The sequence below is a fragment of the Juglans microcarpa x Juglans regia genome, chromosome 4D (genome assembly GCF_004785595.1).
Source record: "Juglans microcarpa x Juglans regia isolate MS1-56 chromosome 4D, Jm3101_v1.0, whole genome shotgun sequence".
NCBI classification, from domain to species: Eukaryota; Viridiplantae; Streptophyta; class Magnoliopsida; order Fagales; family Juglandaceae; genus Juglans; species Juglans microcarpa x Juglans regia.
Genome location: NC_054600.1, coordinates 18,458,063 through 18,485,869, shown reverse-complemented (window position 1 = coordinate 18,485,869; position 27,807 = coordinate 18,458,063). Strand labels below are relative to the sequence as shown.

Genomic DNA, 27,807 nt, shown 5'->3' with positions numbered 1-27,807 from the left:
TCCTTTGAGAACCGAGAACGGTAAAATTTAGAATTGGTTTTCGGTTTTCTTGAGCTATATGATACCAAATGCTCGAATAAAATGAACAGCTACATTAACATAAGTAGTTCTTAGAAGTTTTGACGTGAAGGTATATCTATAAATTCGGTTAAAAACAAAGCTGACAAAAAGCTTAGGAAAAAATAAACAAGATCTAAAGTGCAAAGAGGACACAGGTGTAAGTTACGACAGGCACCACATTTTCTGCACTTCAAAGTCAGCATGGATCCGCCCTTCAAGAGACCTAACACAATTATGGAACAACCCAAATTCATTTCTTTTCCTTTACAATCTGAAAATGAAAAAAAGACACTAAACAAAAGGCTATCAAAGGCAAAACCAGAAAACTTACTTAACATGCTCCATCATTGTTAGAGCTACTCAATGACACAGCATTACACTGGAAGAGGGAAACCACGGAGATATGTGGAATCAACCCCCGACTCCCGAACCATTGCCACCCTACCCGTCCGTGCCACCTTCAAGGAAGAAGAAACAGTTTATAAATCTATAGTAATAGTTAAATAGTTAACCAAGAACAGTATCCAGCAACCAATTATTTTCCGAAAACACCCGCTAATGCAGTGTTAGAAAATCACCTATTTCGTGATAAACGGTTGGGAAAGTAATTGAGGCATAAATATCAGCATCGTTAACTAAACTTCCTCACATACCGAGCTATACTTCCCCAATTTTTCATTTTTATCCAACTGACCAAAAAAAAATCTTTTTTATCCCTCTACTTCCTCTCCTCTTTGTCTTCACCCTTCACTTGCAAAATTCTCTCTTTCTCAAAGAAATCGGTTACACACCAGTGGGCAAGCGAGCCAGGAGTCCAGTAAAGTGAGAAAAGGCACTACACAATTCAAACAATCTCATAGATTGACTTAAAGTTAAAACCAGCAGCTATTGAATGTTGCAACCAACTTTTGGCTGGCTGATCTGCAGATTAAAGTGCAACAATATTTTCTTTTTTGATTGGCACCGGGTGTTCAAAAACAAAGTCCCGACTAATCTCAGGGGTGCACAGGCCCTCAGCAAGGAGTTTCCAGCAAGTGCACCTCAGGTAATTCAAGAGAGAGTTCCCCCAGTCCGATGGCCCCTAGAAATTGTTTACACCCAAGAGAATTCAAACCTTAGACCTGTAAGGAGCATACCACCAAGACCAAGATCTTTACCACTTGAGCTAGCCCCTAGGGGGAATTGCAACAATTAGAACACTCTTACTAGTTACTTCATGCTCCACACTTCCAGAAACAGTTATATCCGGATGGCAATTTTCACTGTAAGGACTTGCATCTGCACCTCATAACAGCCCTGTACTCAACACAAATGGACCGACTCGAGATTCTTTAGCCATTTATTTCAATCAGTTTAATACATGTGGCATGAATCTTCTGATGTTCAAAATATTTCTTGTATGAGATGGTTGGCACAAGAGAAATTGACTAGATGCACAGAGATTAAATCTGTCTTATCCTCGGCAGTATATAGCAATTTCAGTTTGTTATTGTGCAGAAGCACAGGTATTTCAACCAATAAACGAATCATGATCTGTACGTGAAGTACTCTTAAAAATTAATTTAAAAATTAAATGATTGTGTTCTCATGGCAACTCAAAGTTCCTCTCTCTCAAACAAAAATGTTGGAATCAATACTCAAATTTATGAAATCAGTTCGAAAAACATAAGAACCAGAATAAAAGCACAAGAATCATGAAATACCTCACAAATCCCATAGGGCTCTAACAACTTCTGTAGTGCAACCATCTTGTTAAAATCACCTGTAAGCTGGAGCACATACAAAAACCAGACTAGAAATAGTCAGAATATTAATCAAGGAAAATGGAGACTGCAAGCCAGGAAAAGTAATAGGAAGATATTGATGAATGGGGAGCTCCCAGAAATCAAGTTGCAATCATATAATTTACATTGCTTTCATCACCAAACTCAGGTATACATCCATTAATTTCAATTTTAATATTCAGTCCCAAAGTTCGTATTAAAGAAACTAGATTGAGTGCATTCAGGGTAAGGTCACAGACGAAGTTGAGCCACTGTTCAATTTAAGCAGATTCAAGAGTAAGGCTAAAGGTGTATGTGATACTGACCTTGAAATGCTTCAAAGTTTTGAGGAGGGTTTCTCAAAGACCCTATTGGTCCTAAGAAAAATGTGATGGGCAATGAGATGGAGTGCTAACAACAGTAGACAATGACAATATTACTAAATAGTTGCCGGTATATAAATACCAAATGGAACTTGCAAGCTCTAATCAGAGCATTGATACATGCCTAGCCAATCATTCCAAGGTTAAAAGAGGAGAATGGGACTTAATTGGATCTTTGGCTAAGAATAACCCACTCACATGAAAAGTTGTCTTACAAGATCAACCGACACAATATAGGAGAAATATCTTTTCTGATTGTAACCTGTACCTACATCCTCTTCTTGAATGGTATGCGTGTTATGGACGTTCAATTAAATTTTTCTTCTGATCAAACCTATCTTCCCCACTTATACCACTGATAATCTTTGTCTCATTAGCAATAGGAAGGGTCCTTGCCCAACCCCCAGCCAGCATTATGATTCTTTTTTCATTAAATGAAAAGAAATGGCATTACAGTAATAAGTGTCCAAAAATGATGCATGCCAAGACGTAACAATATGATGATTGATAATTTGATAGATGGTAAGAATTTCTACCTCTAGGGTAACGGTATGATCAGAAACATCAACAGCTTTGGCCCGGAAAATGTTGGCAATATCAAGGACATCCCTCCTAGCAGCGGTATTCACAGCAATCTTAATCAACATAAGCTCTCTCTCAGCAAATGGCAAGTGAGTGATATCCTGAACCTGAAGAAATGACCACCTTTCTTTAGTGACGTTTAGTCAATCATTCACTCACGCACATCAAGTGTTCAAGAATGGGGAAACCCAGTCATGGATCAAGCCTAGCATCCATATACAAAATTATAATGGTGACTATTTGAACTGCACTCTTTTGGTGATGATACAAATTAAGACTGCGTGTTAAAATAGCATCTATGCAAAGTCATAATGATTAATATTTAATTAACAGAACTCTTCCGGAAGTAATAAAAATTAAGACTGACTGTTGAAATAGCAATTCCAGTAAAGCTTAAATTCTTTCAGCAATATGAAAGTTTAGGAATTAGTTCAATAGAAAACTTTTTCCTGGCAAGGAAAAACACAGACACACGCACAAATATAAAAGCACTTACCCAAATCTATAATCTAGGCATTACAGATGTTCTCAAACTTCATCATAAAGAAAAGATCCAATGACAAGTAGAGCCTTAGACCCACAAGGTAGGACGTTTTTCCAAAACTGACATGTTTATTTTACGCTAAGTTTTTTACATACATTCTTTAATCCATAACTTCCCGTTGATTTTATTGATAATATATCTTGTTTTCACCTCGGGAAGTATGTACACAAAACCAATCAGAAAATAAACTTTCAAGTGTAAAAAGATGGATGAAAGGTGTAACGGCATAATTTCTTTGGGTGCATGAAAATAGTAAAAGTACTTCATACTTGTAGATGTAATTACCAATATAAAGGATTCTGGATTCTAGAGACTATTGTACATACAGGATTATGCGGGTACTTTATTTTATCTTACCACTTAGTTGCATATTATAATTACCCACTGAGTTAACAGTTTTAATTCCCAAACTAGAGGTGGTTGGAGATTTTTTTGTTCTCTTTTAGGGCTTCTTTTATTGGTCTGTCTTGAAAAAGTCTCCGTAAATACACTCAGCATGTAATCCAGTACCCCTTACCTCATAAAGATCTATTAACTTTATCAGTTGTTGAACCAACTTGCCAATTGACTCATCAGTCCCAGGAACAACAGTCGTGATGCGGGAAAGCCCCTCTTTCTCAGCAGGACCCACGGCCAAACTCTAGAATATAAAGTAAAAGGAAACTATTGAATCAGCATAGACCATCAAAACCAGATAAGCCCAAAAGAGGAGCAGAATTTGAGGCCAAACTGACCTGAATGTTATAACCTCTTCGAGAAATAACCCCAGTAACTATGTTGAGAACTCCAGGACAGTCATTCACAAGCATAGACAACGTGTGTGACCTGAGCCCACTTGACTGTAGAATGACATTCAGCACAATATAATGATTGGTACTCATAAACAACGGGAAAAACAAAAAAAAAAAAAAAAAAAAACTATAATACAGCAACCAAAATATTTTTTATACCAATTATTAAACAAAAGAAATGATATTTGCAATCCTATGGTGTGCAAGCCCCGTGCACTCCTAAAAAGTGGGTAAATCTATGACCCACATGAAAAAATCATTTTTTTAATGGTAGACCCCACATTTTTTCAAAGGAAGTACGCAGGACTTGCACACACTAAGACTGTATCTAGCATTACCCACATTGCTGAAAGTCACATAGAGCACCACAAATGAAAGCTCAGGTTTGATATGGCTATATATATAAGAGATCAACAATTTTACTAAAAAATCAAGGCATAGCCCAACTCCATGGATCATATACAAGAGAAACATATAGCAAGAGTTAGAAGCCGATACAAGGAAATCATGAACAACTCTTTTTTTTTTTTTTTTTTTTTTTTTTGGTAAGTAAAAATATTATATATATATATATATATCAATAGGAGTAACCAAGTACACAGGACGTATACAAGAAAACACCTAACCCATACTAGAGAGCTCCTAATGACCCAAAAAGCCTATGAAAATTAGAAATCTATCCAAAATACAAGAAGCCCAAATTGGAATAGAACACACCTCCCCAACCATTTGTTTCCCATAAAACTTAGGGTCCGTTTGGATACAGAGGTGAGATGAAATCATCTCATCTTATCTCATCTAATTTCAACTAATAATCTCACTACTGTTCACAAACGATCTCAACTCATATCATCCCATCTCACTATCCAAACGGGCCCTAATACTCCACCCGAAACTCCCTCTACGAGGACGTCTTCATAATGCCCCTCCCTTTAGTCTTCCCTCGACTTGAGCTACCTCCCTTAGCATCGTAGTTGATTGCCCAAGAAAGACGCTTTAACTCCCTGCTTTTCTTAAAACTTGATTTAGTTTCAAGCGAGTGGTCCTCCTCAATCGTAGTGAGTAGTGCTTTAAATTGGTATTCACATCCTGCATATGAAAGCTCCTCAATATGCTGAATCTCGTTAACCTTATGCATAACTCAATTTGATGGTAAACCCGCTATATTGTTTATCGGAGGAAGAGAAACTAGGGGAACAACATTATCCCCAGACAAAGTTCTCCATTGCACTCCCGACCCTAGACATTCATCCTCACAAGGCACCAATAACAAACCCATAATTTCCTCTCTGTCATATCCTGCAATCAAATCCCGAATTTCCTCAACAGCTATATTGTTGTTGTCCATTGTTGTCACCATTAAAGGTTCTTTCACCTTCGACATAGGTGTCATCGTTCCATCGACGAGGACATCTGCGCCAACGAACCAAAGAAGTGAAAAATCCAAGTCGCCGGAAGGAGGACCGACGCCAAAGTGCCCTTAGAGGAGTAGCCGAAGGGAGGACTAGTGGCGGAGGCACAGGTTCGACGGTCGATGTCGCCTTCGAGAGATCTCCTTAACGTCACCGAGAATCTCATTCATTTAGCCCCAGAGAAAGACAGAGAGAGAACCCTGAGACACTCTAGGTCACCGAAGGGAGGACCGAAGCTGGACTGCACTCAGCGGAGTTCGCCAGAGCCCGTCGATCTTGTATGTGGCGGTGGCGGGGTGCCTTAGGGTTTGGGTGGAGGATGACGGTGGGGTTTGGGTGCCTTTTCTCTCTCCATACTGCCTTAGGGTTTTTCTCCCAGGTTTTTCTCCTTCTATACTTGAAACAATATCATATGAACAAGTCTATTAAAATCTATCACTTAAGCCCACAGGAACAAAGTGTGAAAGAAAAAGTTTTTTTTATTTCACATGTGGTCCACTCATGATCTTCAAAATTTCTGTTATTTCGCTCCCTCCAAATGCACCATAGTAAACATTTAGGAGCCATCCTCTATATCGCTATAATCTATGGGAAGCAGTATAAGCGTCTACAAGATGCAAGGAAGTCTACTAATTTTCTCGGTATGACTCAAGGAAGCCCCACTCTACCAAAGAAGTCATTCCAGACAGCTAGGCCACCACACAGTGAAGTAGCGGGATTGGTAGTCAAAATTCATTCAATTTCTCATGGATGATGGTTCTAAGGCTAGTTTTTGGCATGATGTGTGGTGTTTGGATCAACCTTCTAAGATATCTTACCCAGAGTCATATAATATTACTCGTAGTAAAGATGCAAGGGCAGCGGAGCACATGTGAATCCGAAATGGAACTACTAATTGGGGTACCTTTTAACTACACACCTATGCAAGATTGGGAGGTGGATGTGGTTTCCACTTTTTTTAACGTATTATACAATTTCAGAGATATGCCCGATCTAATCCAAGAGACAAGTTTGAAATAAAGTCATACTATAAGGTTTTGATATTACCTAATAGTTCCTCATTTCCCTATGTGTACTTGGAAAGCAAAGGCCCCTTCAAGAGTGGCTTTTTTTGTACGGTCGGCGGCATTGAGAAAGATTTTCATGTTAATTAACATGTCATTATGGAAAGTTGATATTATATGTGTAAGAAGTATGGGAACCCATTGATCGTCTTTTTCTTCATTGTGAAGTAGCAAAGTGAATTATAATTTGGGTGCTCCCCATATAGGGCGGGTAGCACCCTTATTCATACCTAATGTGGTGTAGTGGGAGAGAGGGGAATACACAGACCTTTGAAGATAAGGAAGCTTCAGTAGTAGAGCTGACAAAGTTCAACCTTAGCTCGCTCTATACATGGATGATGGCTATTATACTCTGCTTTTTTTTAGCTTTCCAGATTTTTCAAAATATTGCTTTTTAATCTGAATAGAGGTTCTCTGTTTTTTTTAATCAGTAAATAGGGGTTCTCTTGTATACTTCCTATATACTAGGGTTGCACCCCTTTGTGCCTTTTTATTTATCTAAAACAAGCCAATAACAAATAAGGGTTGAATTTTCTGAAATTCTTCATGATTACTTTTTCTTATATGTATTATAATTTGGGGCTTTATCCATCGGGAAGAAACCCCTACAAAAACAGGCATTATTTAGTAAAAGGCAAAAGAGCATTTTGCTTTGTGCTTACCTCACAACTTCGTTTTGATTTACTTATGTCCATATTTATCTTCTAGAAAGATTACAACATGAATTAAAGGATCTTCAAACACATAGATATCTTACGTCTTCATCATAGAGAACACCCCAATGAGCATCAAGAACTTGTTTCACTGACAAGTCATTGTATGGCTCCACCGGATAAACATCACCCTGTAATAATAAAATTAAATTTAAATATTTGCAAGCCAAAATTGTAATGATCCCAAGTAAAAACCCAACAACACAAACTAAAGTGAAATATATGCAGCAAAATATAGATTCATTAAAGTAAGAAAGAATATCACCCTTAGGACATGATAAATATAAAAAAAAACTATTGGAATCTGCTTGCAACACCTCCAACTATCCTTGGGCAGAGAAAAGAAAACATAAAAGCATGATTCAGATAAAAAGATCCAGCAGACAATACGTTTTCCCCCCTTTTACCATTTACAGCACAAGTGCCACCAACTTTATACAAGGAAACAATGTGTGAATTAAAACATCAGCACTACTATGCAATCCCAAATACATGCCAGTAGAAAAAAGAACTAGATTATAATCCTACCAACCTCAAACCACAGTATACATATAACATGATTTTACTAACATGCCACTAGTGTTGGACCACAAACTGCTTGCAACATAAATGGTCACCTCAGAAAAGGGTAGGCTACCTACCCATGTAATGTTATCAATATCTAGAAGGTGAAAAACCAGATAGTTTCCAAAACATAGAATTATTTTTTTTATTGGCACCGGGTGTCGGAGGACAACGTCCCAACTAATCCCAAAAGTGCACAGACCACAGACTCTCAGCAAGGTGTTTCCCGCAAGTGCACCTCAGGTAATTCAAGGGGAAGTTCTCCCAGTCCGATGGCCCCAAAAATTGTTTGCACCCAAGAGGATTTGAACCTTAGACCTAGAGTAAGCATACCACCAAGACCAAGGCCTTTACCAGGCAAACAATTTATATTTAAGCAATTTCTGAATCAGCTTGCATATGGCCAACACATTTTGAAGTTGTAAAAATTGGAGCACAAGCTGTGCCACTTTCTGACTCAAATGAGTTTCATTCTTTGAGTTTATCTATCAGGCATTCAGAAAAGTCTCACAAAGACCTTTTCCTACCTTCAGTAATAATTGTGCATTTATTTGCACAGCTACACTATTTGCTGGTCACCTTTTCTGATTACTATTTTCAACTGAATTTATCCCAATAGTGCAAAAGGTACGTCATAGAAGCACAAAATTAGGATATTCACTTCAAATAAGGGAGACCAACCAAGCTCTAGCCAGTGTCTCTACCCCAATTTGAACCATAATTCTATAAACCAATTTTTCACCAATACTCTTCTGACTCTGGGCTTTTTTCATCATACAGTCAAATTAAAAATAAAAAATAAAGTAATATATTTCTACTTACCAAAAGAAAGTTATAATGCTAACAACAAGCATGAAGCATCACAGAATAAAAGCAATCAATAGGTGGCAAATAAGGCAAGTTTAAAACAGGAGTATATGTTCTCTATATTAAATAGAGAAATACTTTAGTCACAAAGGAATTACACAAAATAGCCCCACAAAATAACGTGGCATGATATGGTTCGTCAAATCGTAAAGTTACTTTTATTATAAAGTAGATCTAACGGATCATATGAAGCCACATCAGTTTGTTGGATTACTTTATGTAATCTCTTTGTGCCTGTAGCAATTCCCTATTAAATAATGGCAATATGTGTTCCCAAATGATTCAGGAGTTCAAACCAAAGGCCACCTTGGAGTATTTAATTGAAATTTCATTTGACTAGAACTTAAGAACAATTAAATCAAAATATAAACTTCTAAGTTCAGTATCTCATCCCCCAAAAAGAAAGAAGTTAATTGTTTAAATATCATTTTGTAGATGTTTTTGAGGCAGCAGCATATGCAAAAAATATAAACAACTATATGTTTGTGTGTGAAAATATATAGATGTGTGTGTGTGCGAGCCGAATGATAAGCCTTCTAAAAATGGCATATGAAAATGCAGAACCATGTATGCACATGCAATGAGTTAAAACTTAAAACCCTTAGCTCTATACAGTAATTTCCTATGTATGAGGAAAAAAATAACGCACTGCGCCTCCTTTACAGAAAAAAAGGTACATACACTCGAGGATGTACTGGCATCACCATCAAGTGATTGGCTCGCTTTCTCTACGAGAACATTAGCAGGAGGTGGTTGTTCAAGATCTGGATAGGAAGCTGCACAGAATCCCCAGAATGGAGCCTTTTCACCCATCTTTTCTCGCCGCAATGCAATCTACAAGTAGATGCATATTCAAAGCACAAAACATGGAAACCCAAGTCATATATTAATGAGCAACAATTATTCATCTTAGTTCATTGACAACATCTATTAAGGAACCTGCTCATGGATGATCACCATAAGCTACAGACCAAATTAGATTAAATTTTGTAACCTATTGTTTTCACTATTATATGTTTTTTAAATGCATAAACACATGTAAACATCTTTCTTGATAAATAATAATCATATCATCAAAAATGCTAAAATGCTCATTACACGTACAATGAAATGTGTACAAGAAAGTCATCTGTCCAGAGCAGTATAGTGTTAGGAAAAAAAAAAAGGTCTTGAGCTCCTCTATCGTCCTCAAATTTCTATCATTCATTTTCCTTCAAATACTCCATATGAGACATGTAAGAACCAATTCCACACTGCTGCAATTTGTGGATTGCCACCTAATCCTCTCCAGGAGCTAAAAAGGGCAACTAGGCTTCCAGGCATAACCCAAGCCAAACCAATCCGAGTAAAGAAATTACTCCATACAGCACTAGCCACCTGACATTGTGGTAAAAGATGGTCCGCTGACTCCCCATTATTCTTGCACATACAGCACCACCAATTACACCAACGTATCTTTTCCTCATTGTCCATGGTAAGAATCCTTCCGATAGATGTTGTAAAAGCAAAAAAATACAGTTCTTGGAGCTACCTTGGTAACACCCCGGTCCCAGAGGTCCAGAGAGTTAGCTCCTGTTATCTAAAATCATCTCCATAACACAATTATATATACTCCAAAGACTCCTTAAAAATAAATATACTTGTTTCAACCAAATATTTACGTTCCCCCACAAGAACACCAAAGAAAGACCTCAACATAACAAACTAAAAATTAATAAATCAACTGAATAGGACTCTCCAATAATTACTTGTACCCTTTGGCACTAATTCTTCTACGATCATCTAATCTTTCTCAAGCTTCCTACTCTTGATTTCCAGTTGAACCCTCAAAATTATCTGAAAAATATTGTTGAGACAAGGGGTGAGTTATCAACAACTCAGTAAACAGAGAACATATACTAGTATCTAAACATAAGCCTTTTCACAGAATTCAAAATGCAAAACAAAACATTTTAGTTTCAGAATGCAGATCCAAAACATGTTATCAGAATGTCATAGCAACAGTTCAAAATGTTCATATTCATAAGTCATTTGGCATAGCATAACTAAACATCATCATCATATCATATCATATGATATCATATCAAGCGTCATATCAGAACAGAGACCATGTTTAACCCCCATGGTAGGATTGTATATTCTGCGAAAAGCCAAGCAGAATATAAATCAACATGACACCAAAGCGATTACACTCAGAATAGAGACCACTATCATATCTCATGGCGGGGCCAGAGGTCATTATTATGCCCCGTGGTAGGGTCAGAGGTCACTATTATATCCCGTGACAGGGTTAGAGGTCACTATTATGTCCTATGACAGGGCCAGAGGTCACTATTATCATTCATGACAAGTCTAGAGGTCACTATTATCACCCATGGCAAGGTCATATATCAAAGCAAAACAGAATCAGAATCATCGGATCATGACCAGAAACAAAATCAGAAAGTCATGCCAAATGTTTTTTAGATGCCACATCATATCAAAACAGAGTACTGAACAATTTCATATCATTTTCACATATTCAAAACAGATTTAGAACATCTTCACATAAAATGTACAAATTTCCAGATTTCATATTCGCTCTTTCACATAGTCAAAAACATAATGCTAAAAATTTGCTCATGTCTACACCAGTCATGATAAAAATACTTTCATCTTTTATACAAATTTCATGAGTAATGCAGAACTAATAACTGAGATTGTTTCAAATTTCTTTTCATGACAAAACATGCATATTTTTCGAAAATCAACCTCAGTTCATTTCTTGTATGCAAAGTCTAGCATATGAACTCCGCTTACCTGGACTTTTACTTCTTTAAATTTTCCCACAACTGTGCCAAACAAATAGCAATCGTCACCTATAAAATAGACACGTAACTTACTTAAATCCCTAATTAAACACGAATTTTGATATTGAAGCCTGAAATACTAAAATAACCTATCTTTCCTAAAATCTAAAATTCTCGTAAACCTAAAATATCACCACTTCTCAAATTAATTGATATCCACTTAAATTCTCCGCTTACTAAACTCTAAATTATTTATGTAAAAATAAAGTGCATGACTAACATATTTACTCAATTAAGACTAAACCCATGTAAATTACATTTCTAGTTTAATATTTACTTAACGTAATTATAACAAAATCAATTAAAGTAAACAACAAAATTTCGTTTAATAAAAATAGACTTGATCAGATTTAAAGAATTTAAAATAGGGTTAAATACTTACTATTTACTACTGAAATTCCATTGTAAATAGAAAATTTAATACCAACTAATATAATTTAAATCCTTAAATATTTTCTATTAAACAAACTTTTTGGGCTAATATAAAGTGAGACAAAGCCCACTAAAAATAACACAATAGTTTTCTGCCATCAAACTTAGGCCCATCTTAAAATCAAGCCCAACAAAATACAAGTTCAAAACACATTATGATTTGGCTTATATATCAAAGGGCATAATTATAATATCATCTTAAAGCAATTTTTCTATACTATATGGGTAAGAAACTTTACGGGGGAACTTCAAAGACATCACTTTCATTTTTCTTTTTATAGAAAACCAGGCAACATTGTACATGGGTAGAGGGCCAGCAAGGCTTACCGAGTAAAGAAAGAGACATGGCAGCGCAAGGAGCTAGGCTGAGGTCGATGGTGGTCATGAGCACGGCAGCACGGTACTGAGAGAGAGGGAGAGAGAAAACAATGAGAGGGAGAGAACGGAGAGAGAGAGAGAGAGAGAGAGAGAGTGTGTGTGTGAGAACGAGAGAGGAAGAGACAGAGGCTTACGGTGTAATAGTGATCGACCTGGGGCAGTGTCTCACGGTTGGGCTACGGTGCACAGGCGACAAGTGGTTGGATAGCCTGCGGAGGAGTCGTGCTTAACAGAAGAAGACGTGCTCTGTTTTTGTTATATAGAAACAGAGCTTGTCGTGTGGGTTGGAAGTGTGGAAGAAAAGTGGGCGGTGCAACTAGTGGCTCACAATGCATGTGAGGAGGAAGGACGCGATGATAGTGGCCTTGTCGTGGCTGAGTGTGGGCTTTGGTGGCATAGGTTGGCTTTCAGTGTTGGTCTCTGTTGCTTGCAATGGCTTCAACAGCAACCGCTTGAAGTTGCGGTTCCGTGGGGGGAAAGGGCAAAGGTGCTCAGGTACAGCGGAGGCTTACCACGGCATGGAGGTTCTACCGCGGAGGACGAACTACGGCAATGGGGGTCTTCTCGCAATGCAGCGGCTTGCTGCTGCTGTTGTTCCTTGCGACATGGGCGAAGGGAAGGTGGCGGCAGGCTATGTGGAGGAGGAGCTTCACAAGGAGAAAGAAGAAAAATATTTCAAGGTTGCAACAACCCTAGAGGTTAGAGGAGGAAGATGAGGATTTCGGGGAAATCTTCTATGGGGGCTGTGCATGAAAACGTGCATTTATGTTTGTATTTATAGGTAGCTAAAAACCCTAGTGAAAGAGAAAAATCCATGTGCATGGTTTGTACGTGGGTTTGTGTCACATTTAGCTTAAGCCTTGCCTTCCGCATGAGTCCTGGTTCTTTGGGGTTCCTAATACATAATCCACTACTAGCATCCCCAAAATAACCCACTAAATTTTAATGGACTTAAAAAAAATGTCTTTTGAACTGTCCAGTCGAAAGAACATTTTTCCTAGTTAACCCTAGAATTATAGTCCATGGGCTTAACCAAATATATCCAATAAATCTCAATTGAAGTTTCCGAAATATTGGCCCGTTAAATGTAATTTATGCTCAAAAATTCAGATTCCACCAAAATAGATTTTTGGGCCCGTGGCCTATTCAAAATCACTCTTTAAATCTATTAACCCCAATTAAAAAAAATAAAAATAAAAATTAATAGTGCGCGAGCTTGGACTGGCCTTGGTGCTAGACCTGGGTGTTATAAACTTAAGAGTATGTTTGGGTAAAGAAGATTTTGAAAATGTTTGAGAGGTTTTTATAATTTGATAATGTTTCACCACGGATAATTTGAGAAAGCATGGATTATTTATTGTGGATTGGTGTTTCATGTGTCAGAAAGATGGTGGGTCTTTTGACCATTTATTTCTTCATTGTGAGGTGGCTAAGACTTTGTGGGATGAGATTTTTGGTAGGACAAGTATTGGTTGGGTGATGCCTAAGCAAGTGGTGGATCTTTTAGCATGTTGGCAAGGTTTAAGGGGTTTCATCGCATTGTTGCTATATAGAAGATGATTCCTTTATGTTTGACGTGGTGCTTATGGTTGGAAAGGAATGGGCAGTGTTTTCAAGATAGAGAACACTTGATGGGAGAACTAAGAGAGTTTTTCTTTAGTATTTTGTGTATTTGGGCAAGGCTCTGGTATTGAATGGAGATAATCTTCATGATTTGCTTTCAGTCTATTCTAGTTCCTTTTCTAGTTCCTAGCTTGTATTTAGATGCTTTCTCTTGTATTGTATACTTCCTATGTACATAAAATTTTCTTATTTCTTATAAAAAAAAAAAAAACATTTTACAAAAGTTTTGAGATATGTTTTTTTATGAGTTTTGTGAAACTAGATAGGAAATTTTGGATAAAAGTTTTTTGAAATATGTTTTATGGGGGTTTGTGAAAGTAGGTAGGTTGATTTGAAAAGTTTGAATATAATTTTTTGGGGTACCTTTTTGTGCTCTTGTGACAGTTGTTTTTTTATTGGCACCGGGTGCCCGAGAACAAAGTCCCGACTAATCCCAAGGGTGCACATGCCCTCTGCAAACAATTCCGCAAGTGGACTTTGGGTAATTCAAAGGAAAATCCCCCTAGTCCAATGGCCCCTAGAAATTATTTGTACCCAAGAGGATCTGAACTTTAGACCTAAAGGGAGCGTACCACCAAGACCAAAACCCTTACCACTTGAGCCAACCCCTAGGGGTTGATTTTTGTATTTTCTACTTTTCACTTAAACCTAGGCAATTGGTTAAACGGAAATTTTTTTGAAGAAATAGATAAAAGGTTTTGAGATTTAAAATGAATTGAAGTTAAAAACATTTTGTAAAAAATTTTGAAAAATTCTGGAAAAACCTAGTAACCAAACATGGCCCTAGTCTTCCATATTCTCTTCCAAGGAATGGGTGGTATTAACTATTATGAGAGATAAGAACTTCATAGAAAGAACAGACATTGAACTTCCCTTTCTTGGATGGAGCCCAAAGCAGCTTGTCTTCACCTCTTGTTTTCAAACTAGTAGAGTACAACACATTAAAAAATGCAGTCGAGGCTTGAACCCCTCAAGACTGCCTTCAACAAATATGGGATGGCAGCAGACCCAATGTTGTTTCCAAGCCTCGGTGCCTCACCTTGGTCCTTCGTCTCTGGCAAGAGTGCCAGCAAGACATCAGATTGTATGGTCGCCGAATGTGCACTGCTCACCCACAACCCTTTCTGTACCACCCCCGGCTGAGGAATCAGAGTTTCAGCCATCCCATAGCTTATACCTAACGTGGAGCCCATTTCAAATAACAATGGCCAAATTGTCTTTTTACCCACCACCAATGCCTAGGCCAGGTCAAAGTAGACAGGCTGGTCTAAATTTTCTTTTTACCTTTATTGGACTTGGTTAAATTGGCCCACTTCTGCTTGGACCTTTTATTTCAGTTAATACCTGAGCTGGACCTTTGCTCCCAACTGTGCTAGAATTGGACTCTCCATCCTTAGGCCTCTTCTCAGCATTTCAGTAGATAAATAACCCACTTCACCCAAGCCCAAACCTGAGTCCACCTTCTTTAATATGGAAATGATGTCATCTTTCATTTCAATCAGCTGCTACCTTATCTTTTTTAACATATTGTACTTCTCTTACTATCAAGCAGCCATTGATAGGACCAAACTCTTTTCTCATTGTGCAATGGTCAGTTTGTAAGCTACAGACGAGTCAGTCAACCTCTGTAACCTTGGTTTCTGCCCACACAAGCCCTCAATGGCCACTTCAATATTTTCCTTGTTCCCCATGCCACCTCTATTTGCCATCCATATCGATGAGGCTTGTCCCACCCCCACACGATGCTCCTATATATGACATCTCTACCATTGTCACAAGAGCTAGAGTTTTCTTCTTCAACTTCACTGAAAATCCCTCATGACCCAAGAGCTTATGCTAGGGATAGCAATTCATGTTTATGTCGTGTCAAGTCATATAAATAACGGATGATACGACATGACCCGTATAACCCGTTTAATAATCAAATGTTTAATAATAAAATCTTATTGGTTAACCTGAACACGACCTATTTCAACATGTTTCAACCAGTTACATATAAATGAGTTGAGCTAACCCATATATTTATTTTGACCCATTTAACATAATTTCATATATTATGCAATGATAACTATATAAGTCATTCACAATTACAACTAGATTCATGATAAAGTATTTTATGATCAATATCCAAACCAATAATATAAAAGAAAATTAATATCTCCAAATAATAAAATTACATATTAACTAAAAAAGTTTAATAGTTTGATATATTATATTAAATAGTCAAATACTATTATCATCATTTTTTTTTATAAGTAAAAATATTGTATATATCAAAAGGAGAAACCAAGTACATTGAATGTATACAAAAAAACACCTTGCCCAAAATGACCCAACAAGCCCCTAATGACCCAAAAAGCCCATAAAAAACCAACCCAATGTACGTCAGACCCGACCCAATCCTTGTGTCGCATAGAACTAAAACTCTACCCGAATACCAACCCCAACACCTTGATTTCCGTCTTCACAATACCCTCCCTTTAGACTTCCCTCGAGTTGAACTATTTAATATTACATCTCAACAACAACAAAGACATAGTAAATGTACTAAAAATTTATAGAATTTGAAAATAGAATTTATTCATGGTATGCAAGTTTCGCGATTTAACCAGCAATTGACCGGTTTATTAATCGTGCCTTATCGAGTCAAGTTGTTTTGAACCAAACCCATTTATTTTGTGTCATGTTCCTGTTGGGTTCACGATCCATGTCACATATTGCCACCACTAGATTATACGAGCTCTTCCCCATGGCACTTTACCATGAACTGAGAAAACCAAGAACACGGCTTTGTGGAGCTTAGTGACATTTCTCCCATCCTAGAACTTCAACACCTCTTGGTATAATGACAAAACCTCGCTGGCCTCCTCCACCATATTCAGTAAATTCTCAACAGCAACCATGAAGACTAGAACAGTAGACCCAAGTATGCTCTATTTCCATCACATGTGTGCTTTATGAACTTCAGTTGTCCCTTCGCCTATAGCACCGTTTCCACCGTGGTCACCAGTCACCATACACTAATACAACTCAATGAGACTAACCTTGCATACCGCCTACTCATCTCCACAAGCTTCCTTGTATCAATACATATTTCCATTAAGAGCTTGAAAGCTTCGATTCCACCCAAAAACAACTCAACAGACCCATACTCCCTTCTTAACCAAGACGTCTAAAAATGCTGAAATAATTAAATACGTGTGTGTGTGTGTGTGTTTTGCATAAATTATATATGTAGTGTTATATACATGGTATCTAACATGTGTGGAAAATCAAATTGTAATAGGAGCTAAATACTGGTGGCAGTACAGTATGTTCATTAAAAATACAAAGGAATAAACAGAAAAAAAAAATAATAATGCATTATGGGATGGATGTAGGACCCAACATCATAATGGTAAAAGCTGTGGAGAATAAGGAAGGCACTACTCATGAGCCTGGAGGTAAAGCATTGCAAAAAGCTCTACAATAGTGCATTCACTGCCAAAGAAGCCAACATGTGCACAAATGTTGGTCTTTCTCTTGTCGCCTTAACCTACAGAATTGATAATCACCACACGCACACACACACACACCCCAAAAAAGAACAGAGAGAGGAAAAAGAAGTGTATGCCAGCAGGTCAATCAAGTTTTTCAACAATCATGTGTAAACAACCAGTTTCAGTTTATCAAATTTAATTCCTCACACAAGTCCCCTCTTTCTCCCCAACCCCCAACCTTGCAAATTTCAGCTTTTCACCAAATCTTCTCACTCACTCTCTCTCTCTAACAAACCAACCAAGAACAAGCCTGGAAGGAAATGAGTCCACTACTGCGACCTAGATAGGTCTTATCTCTTGTATATCATCTTGTGTACTTTGGCTATGCCTATCCTTATTAATAATATCATTTACTTAAAAAAAAAAAGAAAGAAAGAAAGAAAAGATTGGAGCCCTAGGGAAGGCCTTTGTGCTACTTATCAACTGCCAGACCATCCCCCCAAATTTTAAGCCCCATCATCTGCCACCTTCTCCCCTTTCCAAGGACCACACAATCTAGAAATTTCTCCTCCCTCCTCTTCGTCCGCCATTTGTGATTCCATTATAGATCCCTGCCTTCATTATTTTGGTCCTTTTTCTCATTTTCTTCCTTCATTTGTATTTTGGGGGTAAGATGATTAATCTATGGTAATGTGTGCTTTTGTTTGTTCATCTGTACTGAAATCTGATTCAAGCTGGAGTTATGGTTGATCTACACTCTTCTTTTTCTTTTTCTTTTTTTGTCTTTTTAAATTGAAATTTCACTTGAGCTCAAGGTCAACTTATGTGGGTTATTGGAGTCAAGCTTGAACCAAGTTCAAACTTGGCTAAATTTACTTGAGTCTAGCTCGAACATATATGAAGGTTGAGGCTACATATAACTTTGTCGAACCGAGTTCAAACAGCCAACACTCGGGGCTCAACTCAGAAAGAATATTGCCCAACTGTAAGTATAAAAACTGACTGCTCAATATATTAACGTTTGTTCCAATATCAGATCTCATGGTCACCATCCCATTGAAGATGACTTTATGTAGCATTCTGATTTAAATTGAAAAGAAATAACTGATGGAAATTTCTCAGCAGTTACAAATTAAATTCAATATTGCCAATAAGGGATTGAATAATGTAAGAATACATAAACATAAATACATGCATACAAAACAATGACCATATACTTATAAAAAAAAAACAAAACAATGACCATATGAATACAAAAATATTACCTTCCCAGTTCTTGCAAGTTCTTTGATTCCAAATTTGCTCAAGTTTCTTTGAACAGCAACCATCTTCCCAGGGTCTCCAGTGACCTGGAATATCCACATGGAAATTAACTTTAAGATAAACCAGAAAATCTGGTCCCTACCAAATGTAAAGTTTAACCATGTTTCTGGGTATGATTGTATTAAGTATACTCCATGAGGGTGTATAACTGTCAACTTCAAGCTAAATATACATAATGCAATAGTAAGAGAGTAGTGCAAGATTTTGAATTACCCATCATTTTCCCTCTTTTCCACTTTTTCTTCTTTCTCTAAACTCTAACTTTTACATGGTATAGAGCAATCTTGTTTCTCTACCTTTTATTGCTCTATTTGTTCTCCCTAAACATAATCGTAGTTTTGGTGGTCGTCAGAATCAATAGGTGGGCTGACAGAATTAATGTCGTTGTTCATTGGTTGTATTGTGGTGCAGTTGTGCCACCAATGATGGAAATTCCAGCAAGACATAGCTTCAAAAAGACAATTATTGTAAACTATTTTACTGAAAAACTGCCCTAGAACACCTTACGTGCATGAGTTGTTATATGATATCTGATACAAGGTGATGAGTGTAGGTGGTATACGGGGATCCCACATTGCTTGGGAGGAGAAATTCTTGCTCTTTACAATGATTCCAATGGGGCTCCAATTGTACCATTGATTAGTCCTTTTTGGAGTATGGTCAAAATGTGGCTTGGACCTCCCTTGAAGCGTTACAAATAGTACCAAAACCTACCCCCACCAGAAGTGTGAGACTTGAACTGTGCCACCTTTGATGGAATGGCCCAACGAGGACGTTAGGAATTTAAAGGAAGAGATTGTGGTACCCAATATTGAGTGATGATGTAAGTGGGGTATAGGATCCCACATTACTCAGGTGGGAGAAGTTCTTGTTGTTTAAGATTATGCCCTAGATGTGGCTTAGGCCTCCATTGGAGCATTACAATCTAGCAAGGGATTCAATAGAAGTTGACAAGGTACCACATCTAATTATAGGTGGTTATGAAGTTTTGTGCTCAAGCTAGAAGTGCATAGCATGACCCGTATAAAGCAAACAATGCTGTTTTAAATTATTACAACACGTGAAACCCTTCATAGGAAATCCCATTCTACGTACCCAAGCGACAATGAAAGTTAAAGTTACGCATAGTATGCTTATTATGTCATATTTGAATTTATATCGTGCATATGTATGCGATTAATTCATATCGTGCATATGTATCACTCCCTTCAAGGTCCAAGGTTTAACACCTCATAGGTGCAAACAATCCTTTGGGGCCACACCCCCTAGTAAAAATGCAGCGATTTAACCAGTTCCGTGTAAAGAAACTTTTGAAGGTGCGATGCACGGGACCGAGATTTACTCTGTACGGGGGGGTCCGAAGGGCCCTGCCTTTGAGAGGTTCCCCGACATCAAAAAAAAAAATTATGCGATTAATGCCATGATGTTATGAGATATGCAACGTAATAGTGACTAGACGAGCAGATAAGATTATGTGGTCACAATCCAAGAAGGGGAATTTTACTATGCAGTCGTACTATGTGTCCCTCAGTAACACCTAGGGGTTGGCTTAAGTGGTAAAGGCCTTGGGCTTGAGGGTATGCTCCCCTCAAGTCTAAGGTTTAAATCCCCTTGAGTGTAAACAATCTTTAAAGGTCATTGGACTAGGGGATTTTCCCCTTGAATTACCTGAGGTGAACTTGCAGGAAACTCATTACCGAGAGCCTATGCACCCCTGGGATCAGTCGGGACGTTGTTTTCGGACACCCGGTGCCAATCAAAAAAAAATAAGTCCCTCATGACACACTCTACAAGAACATTCCCATAGAAGAACATATGGAAGACTAACACCCCCCTAAAAGCTTCCTTTTTTTGTATGAACAGCTTCACTAGGAAAGATTCTTATCTTCGATAATCTAAGGAAACACCAATTCATTATATTGGATTAGTGTTATATGTGTAAGAAAAGTGGGGAGTCTATGGATCACCTATTATTGCATTGTGATGTAGCCATGAGCTCATGGAATAATATCTTTGCTAGACTAGGACTCCTTTGGGATGCCAAGAAGGGTTGTTGACTTTTTGGCCAACTGGCATGGCATTCGAGGTAACTCTCAAATCGTAACTATGTGGAAGACAATACCGATCTGCCTATGGTAGTGCATATGGATGGAGAGGAATGGTCAGAGTTTTGAGGATCGTGAACGGACAATAGACGAGATTAGAACTTTTTTTCTTCATACGCTATTCCACTGGTCGATTGTAATAAACTTTAACGGCCTGAAGGTACATGATTTTCTTGTATCTTTAGATAGTCATGCATACATGTGGTTCTTGTATATATCCTGTGTACTTGGCTTCGCCTCTTTCTAGTAAAATTTCCTATTTATTGATCAAAAAAAATTTGTTATGTCATGTACATATTCACCAATAAAAAAATGCCATATACATATGCATACAAATGTCATGTTAGCTTGCTTAAAGACGTTTACATGAAAGTGTGGTCCACCAAAGAAAGTTATGAATAAGTTAAGTGGTTCCCCTTGTAGCCACAGTCTGTGGAACCAAGCCACAACCCTACACACAGAGGGTAATGTGTGTTGGCCATAAGAAAAGTGAGACAATTTAATAGATAGCTTACCGCGCTCAATATGTTAAGTCACATGCCAAACAAGTTAGATGTCAAATTGTTGTGTACATGGATGCTTTTATATGACATGACTGGTATGGATATTTTTCAAGAAAAACCAAGTTAGAAATTATGTTTATTGTATGACGTACCAACTCATTTTGTTTGTTTTTATTTCTTCCAACCCCCCAGATGAAGAGAATGAGGAAGATGAGCACAGTCGGGTTAGGCTTAAACATCAGAATCCGATGTCCAAGATTAAGGCCACGTTTGGATAGTGAGATGAGATGAGATGGTTTTAGATGAAAGTTGAAAGTTGAATAAAATATTGTTAGAATATTATTATTGTTTTGGGAATTGAAAAAATTAAATTATTTATTATATTTTGTATGGGAATTTGGAAAAGTTGTAATAATGAGATGAGGAAATGAAACAGTTTCTGTATCCAAACGGGGTCTAAGCGTCCTTACACAACAGGATTAGTTTTAAGTTTTCTTGCCATGAGATTATTTTTATTACATTTTTTTAAGAGTGTTTTCATTAAAATGAGGGAAATTTTATTATGTGGATCTCTTACCTGGCACCACTTCAACATTTCAATAGCATTCCTATACCCACAGGAAGGGGTTGTTACACATTTTGTTGGTAGCTAAGCTTTTTGGATATCATGATTTTTAACCTAAATCGGAGCTGCACCAGGAGAGGCATGTGGATGGATGCCTTCACTGAAATGAAACCTACTTAAATGGAAAAATGTATATTCCAAAAAGTAGCATCTCTTTGGGGACTTATGTAAGTGTTTTTTTCATAGAGGGGGGAATGAGAATGGAGTCTCTATAGGTCTCTTGTTTCCTTGGCTGCTAGGAGAAAAGATAGGAAAAAATTCAGAAATTTTTAACAAAGAACTATACAAGGCTCATATATAGTGGTAGGTGACCTTGGCTTCTTGCAAGTTTGGGCTATGTTCTTTATCATTGATGGTGTGAAGTTTAACATAGTTTTGACCATGAGTGTTTCTTCAAATTAGAGCTTTCCCATGTCAAAGTAATTATAACACTACTACTAATAATGATAACAACAGCAGCAGCAGAGTAATAATAAATAGATTATTAGCGAGCATAAAGGCGCTACCCAAGTATACAGGGAGTATAAACTTAAAACACCAAGCCAAAAAGATCAAGAAAATCACTCAAACTGAAGCCAAGAAACATGGGTTTGCAGCCATCCGATGATACAGAGATCTGGTGAGGTGAATGTACTCTCTTCGTAATCATGCCTTTGTGAATTTATTCTATCATCAGTGTTAGTATTCATCTCTAAAACTAAATTCATAGATAATTACAATGACTAAAACACAAGAAAAGGCCAAGGATATGACAGAATTCACCTCAATAGTCAGTGAATCTTCGGAGGTATCAACAATTTTTGCCCTGAAGACGTCTACCAACCACATGATCTGGAGATTACAGCACAAAGAAGAGATCAAGTACTTCAATGCACTAAATAAAACGAAAGCCAACAAAAAGCCATTGCTCCCTTATCTTCAAATAAGAGAGCCACTCCAATTATCTTAAAACAAAAAATTAAACCCCATACACAAAAAAGCATATAGTAGACCTTACTGGTTAATTCCTGCTTGAACCAAATGAAATTCATGACAACACTATATAATACAAAGACACATGGCATACATGTAGGGCATGAACTCATTTTTAGTAGACCCACCTTAGGACCAGACTATATAACTGACAAATTAGCACACTTTTTTATGGAAATACAAACTGTTCTAAATTTCTCTAAATTCAATATAAACGTATGCTTCCATTTTTAGTGAAGCAAATCAATTAAATTTAATTTTAAAGGGAAGATCAGCTCAGTTTTCTTATGCATACCCCCAAAATATTTTTAGAAAATGAAGTCTTGGACAACAACAGGAGAAAATCAAACAATAGGCATCTAAAAATCAGAAATCTTTGCTAGGAATATTGCACCCAGTACAAATAAAAAAAGAACTTAAAACGTTATTCCCACTCCATCGATGCAATATCTGTCGAAAAAAGTTGCCTTCAGACAGACAAACATAGCAATATACTCAGGAAAAAGAGAACCAACTGATGGGAGGAGCTTTGCTTTCTAGTCAAAGTAGCCCATCCAAGAGAAGGATCAGACTAGTGGTTGAATGATCTAAATCATTACCTCAGCACGACTGTTGGGTTCTGCATTAAGTTTTATAAGCATCAGTTCACGTTCTACTTGTGACTCTCTTGAGATATCTTCAACCTGATACATTAGATGAGTCACTCGAGAAGTAAAGTGCAGAACCAAATAAGGGAACGCTCACTTCTAAAAATTATATACAGATATTTATTAAAGAAAAAAAACCTAGAATAAAATTATTAGAAGAGATAGGGCACTGTCAAGAAAGCAGAGTCTTGAAAGATTCATTTGAAAATAAAAGTCCCCTAGCCCCGTCCCAACAAATCATCAGCAACCAGAAATCAGGATTTCCATGGAAAATTTTAAGATTATCTACGTGAGACATAACCTTAATGACATTCACAAGCTTGTTCAGCTGTTCGACGACTTGTCTCAAGACCTTCTCGGTACCCGAGACAACTATGGTAAAGAGAGCCTTGTCCTTGTTCAAACCAACTGCAAGGGACTCTATGTTGTAACCCCTTCTAGCAAATACCCCCGCAATTCGATTTATTATTCCACTCTCATCCCCAACAAACACTGAAATTGTATGGCGTTTCACCCTGAAATCAATTAAGATACCACATTATAACCATAAAAAATATAGTAGGTATGGATATTGTACAGGGAAAGAAAACAGGCTCAAAAGTAGCCTTTTGACAAAGAAAAAACTCGCAATCTTCCAAGGAAAATCTAATTAAGTAAAGCTATCTAATACAGAGCATTTTTTTTCCAGAACGTAATCATATCAAGTAGAAACCAGAAATAGATATCTAGAAAAAATAAAATTTACCAACAGATTTTATTTCTCAACCGTATCACCATTCTTACATTTTATTGCTGAACAAAGATAATGAGACCCTTGTCACCAGGCCATCAAGCTCCAGTATTTATTGCTTCAACTTACCACAAATTAACCACGAATCATTCTGTAGAAAAAGTAACTGCTTCGTACAACCAAATTGCAATTTGACGGACAAAAAAAAGATTATTCAATAAATAAAATAGAGCTATATAGAACAGTTGCATGCAACCACTAAATCCAACGAATGAACCAAAGAAAGCTCACGTAGAACCATTACAACCCCAACAGAAAAAGAAGCCCGTAGTCAACCAAGTGTATACACTATCTTGATTAGTTAAAAGCAATCCTTCGTATACATCTAATTCGGTTTAGAAAACATCTTATTGGGTTTAGAAAACCCAGAAAAGAGCAAAAGAAAATCAGCGAGAGCGAAAGAAAAATAGAGTGAGCAACTCACTTAGACCGAGTCAGTATAGCTGTGGACTCGCTCAGAGACGCTGCATTGTCGTTGCTAGCAGCAGAGACCACCAGCTTCTTGCATTTAAAAGTCTTCGATTGGGTTGGCCTCAAATATACAAAATTCAAGCTTCTGTAAAACCCATGCCCCAAATCCAGTTTCAAAAGTGGGTTCAGCTTCTGGTTCCGTACGGGTGATTGCCACGGTGACACGGCCGCCATTAGTAACTCCTCTAGTTCCAATGGGAGATGGAAAGAGAGAGAGAGAGAGAGAGACGCTGATAATTATTACATGGCGGTGCCACAAAACATAACTAGATACAAAACCCCTTGTTGGTTTCTCGCACGTGTCTTTTGTTTTCGATTTTAAAGCCTCTTGAATTTCAAATCAAATCTCAATTCATTTATCTCATTATTATAAATTTCTCAAATTTTTATATAAAATATAATAAATAATTTAATTTTTTCAAATCTCAAAATAATTTTTCTAAATTTTTATATAAAATATAATAAATAATTTAATCTATATTTTATTATTTATAAATTATTCCGACCCATCTACTAATTCAAACCAGTTATAAGAGTTTGACCTAAGAAACAGAAACCCCAGCCTAAACTCGCGTGTATTAAAATCTACGGCCAAAATCAGGCACTAATTTATATCTCTTTCCAATCCAAAAATCTGGAACAAATATAAATCTCTCCCATCCAAAATATATCTTTCAAATCAAAATTTTCCATTTATACTTTAGGTTTTTAAAATCTTAAATTTACATTCAATACTTTATAATTAATTAAAATTATATTATGTAATTTGTTTATTAATCTAAATAGTCTAATCTTGAAAAATGGTGTAAATTTATTTTTTTAATCTTAAATCATCAAACATAATTAAGGCAGTTCTATTTGTAGTAATTATAATATCACCATGAGACTACGAAAATCAATTTTAACATCAGTTTTTACTAACAATTATCGTACATTTTGGACAAAATAATATAGAATTGGTATGAAATTTTTTTTTTCCAGTATGACGGGTCATAATCATTTTTTATCATAATTTTAACTAGAAATAATGTTTTACAATTAATTAGAATTTTATTGTGTAAACAATTCTTAATATATCTATATAGTCAAATCTTAAAAAAAAAGGTGTAAATATACAGTGTATTAAAAAATTTATGTAATTTGAAGTGCAAACTGAGAAAATATATGATAGTTTATGGGTGGAAATTTCTTCAAAATATAAATATAGAGGTGCATTTATTTTCTTTGGACAGAGAGGGTTTTTTTTTTTTTTTTCCTCCCAGGTATTTGGAGTGTATCATACATTTTTATAAACAATTTTTTTTCAATCCTCTAAAGTATATTCTAGAGCTCAAGTTGTTAAAATAAACAATTTGTGCTTATATCAAGGAAAAAAAAACTATTGAGTCATTTGGTGTACTTATGATCTATGTCATATGCCTTTTAATTTATTTTTTTAATCTTGTTTTTACATATTATTTTATTTTTTATTTTAACAAGTTTTTTAGGATATAAGTTCTTTGATCTATTTCTTAAGATAAGATTTTAATTGTTTAAGTTTCTAAAAACACTTGAAAAGTGAATGAATATATATATAAGTTTTTAAATAATATGAAAATATGAAGAAGAAAAAAAACATGTGTTGATTTAATTGGGATGGCACTATCATATTAACTAATTAAGACTATTCATTCGGGTCAGATTTTTTTCCTGCCCAGTCAGGAATCCAGATAACCAGATTCCGGTTACGGTTTTCGGCTCGGGTCAAATCCGGGCCGAAACCTGCATTCTAATAACCGGGTTCATCCGGTCCAGACCAAGGTTCCATAACCGGGTTCATCTCTCGCATCCATCTAACTCTGAGACTCTCCCATCCATCTCTCTCTCTCTCTGAAACTGTAGCGTCTTTGCCGAGCAAAGTTTCGTCGCTTATTGAAGAGAGTACCAAGGAAATGAAGTACCAAGGAAATATTTCTCTATAACATTTGTGTAGAAAATAAAAAGAAAACGACCCAGAATGGAGTGTGGTTCAGAAAATGAAAAGGGGAAAAAAAACCTCACCCTCAGAGCAATAAGTAGTACTGGTCTTGGCTTGCTTTCTCTACAACAATTTTTTTAAGATTTTTTCATTTTATTACTTTATTGATTCGGGTCTGTTTTGCTGAAAATGTTTAAATGGAACAATCTTTGATAGATATGAGGTATTTTTTGTTATTTTGTTAAACATGAGTATAAAGTATATGCTGTTCAACATGGGTATAAGCTAGTTGCAGGGGACTTGGTTGTGTGCTTGAGAGCTGAAAATGATTGACGGTTATGCACCCTCCTGTCTGTGACTCTGTAGCGTAAATCTCTTCTTTGTATGCTAGTAGTGAAGCTACTAAAACTGATTGTTTTTTATTTATTAAATTGGTGTGGTTTATGGTCGTTATGCACCCTTGTGTCTGTAGCATGTGTATAACTTTAGATAGCATAGCATAGCCCTTTGTTTCTTTTACTTGCATTGTTGTGTCTGTCTTTGTGGATAAGGTCGGATAAGCTATAACTCTCTTTTGACATAACATGAAACTGACTACTATTTCTGCTAATCACTTGCAAGAATTGTAATTAATGATAATGTCATAAATTATAATGCTTCCTATGATCATCTAAAGATAGCATCATCTGTCATGATTCTTTGCTTATGTCTCCAAAGGTAAAAGTATTCCATTCCATTTCTCCATACAAGTACATGGGTTTATTTTGATTAGAGAGTAGATTTGTCTTGTGATGTGTGACTCAGATTTAATGAATTGTGAACGTAACATGTTGTGTCTATCCTGCATTAGGCGGGGATTCCTTTCACATGCAGGTCTGTGGGTAAAAGTCATTTCTTGCATTATACGCCG

The 27,807-nt window shown here is 36.7% G+C and overlaps 1 protein-coding gene across 1 annotated transcript; it reads right to left on the bottom strand.

Annotated features, from left to right (window-relative positions):
* Positions 1–74: 74 nt before the first annotated feature.
* Positions 75–25,216, bottom strand: LOC121260358 (acetolactate synthase small subunit 1, chloroplastic-like). The gene is made up of 13 exons (XM_041162199.1): positions 24,894–25,216; positions 23,981–24,194; positions 23,632–23,715; positions 22,823–22,891; positions 18,770–18,853; positions 9,425–9,577; positions 7,357–7,443; positions 4,067–4,171; positions 3,850–3,972; positions 2,743–2,895; positions 1,764–1,829; positions 392–518; positions 75–283 (listed from the first exon to the last, which is right to left on the bottom strand). The coding sequence occupies exons 1-12, from the start codon at positions 25,112–25,114 to the stop codon at positions 435–437; spliced, it is 1,443 nt and encodes a 480-aa protein (XP_041018133.1). The 5' UTR covers positions 25,115–25,216; the 3' UTR covers positions 75–283; positions 392–434.
* Between the last annotated feature and the right edge of the window lie 2,591 nt (positions 25,217–27,807).

Coding starts and splice junctions, on each gene's coding strand:
- LOC121260358 (XM_041162199.1), bottom strand. CDS start 25,114: ATGGCGGCCGTGTCACCGTGGCAATCACCCGTACGGAACCAGAAGCTG. Junction 9,578..18,769: donor AACTTGCAAGAACTGGGAAG/GTAATATTTTTG, acceptor ATCTACTTGTAG/ATTGCATTGCGGCGAGAAAA. Junction 3,973..4,066: donor GAAGAGGTTATAACATTCAG/GTCAGTTTGGCC, acceptor TTTATATTCTAG/AGTTTGGCCGTGGGTCCTGC.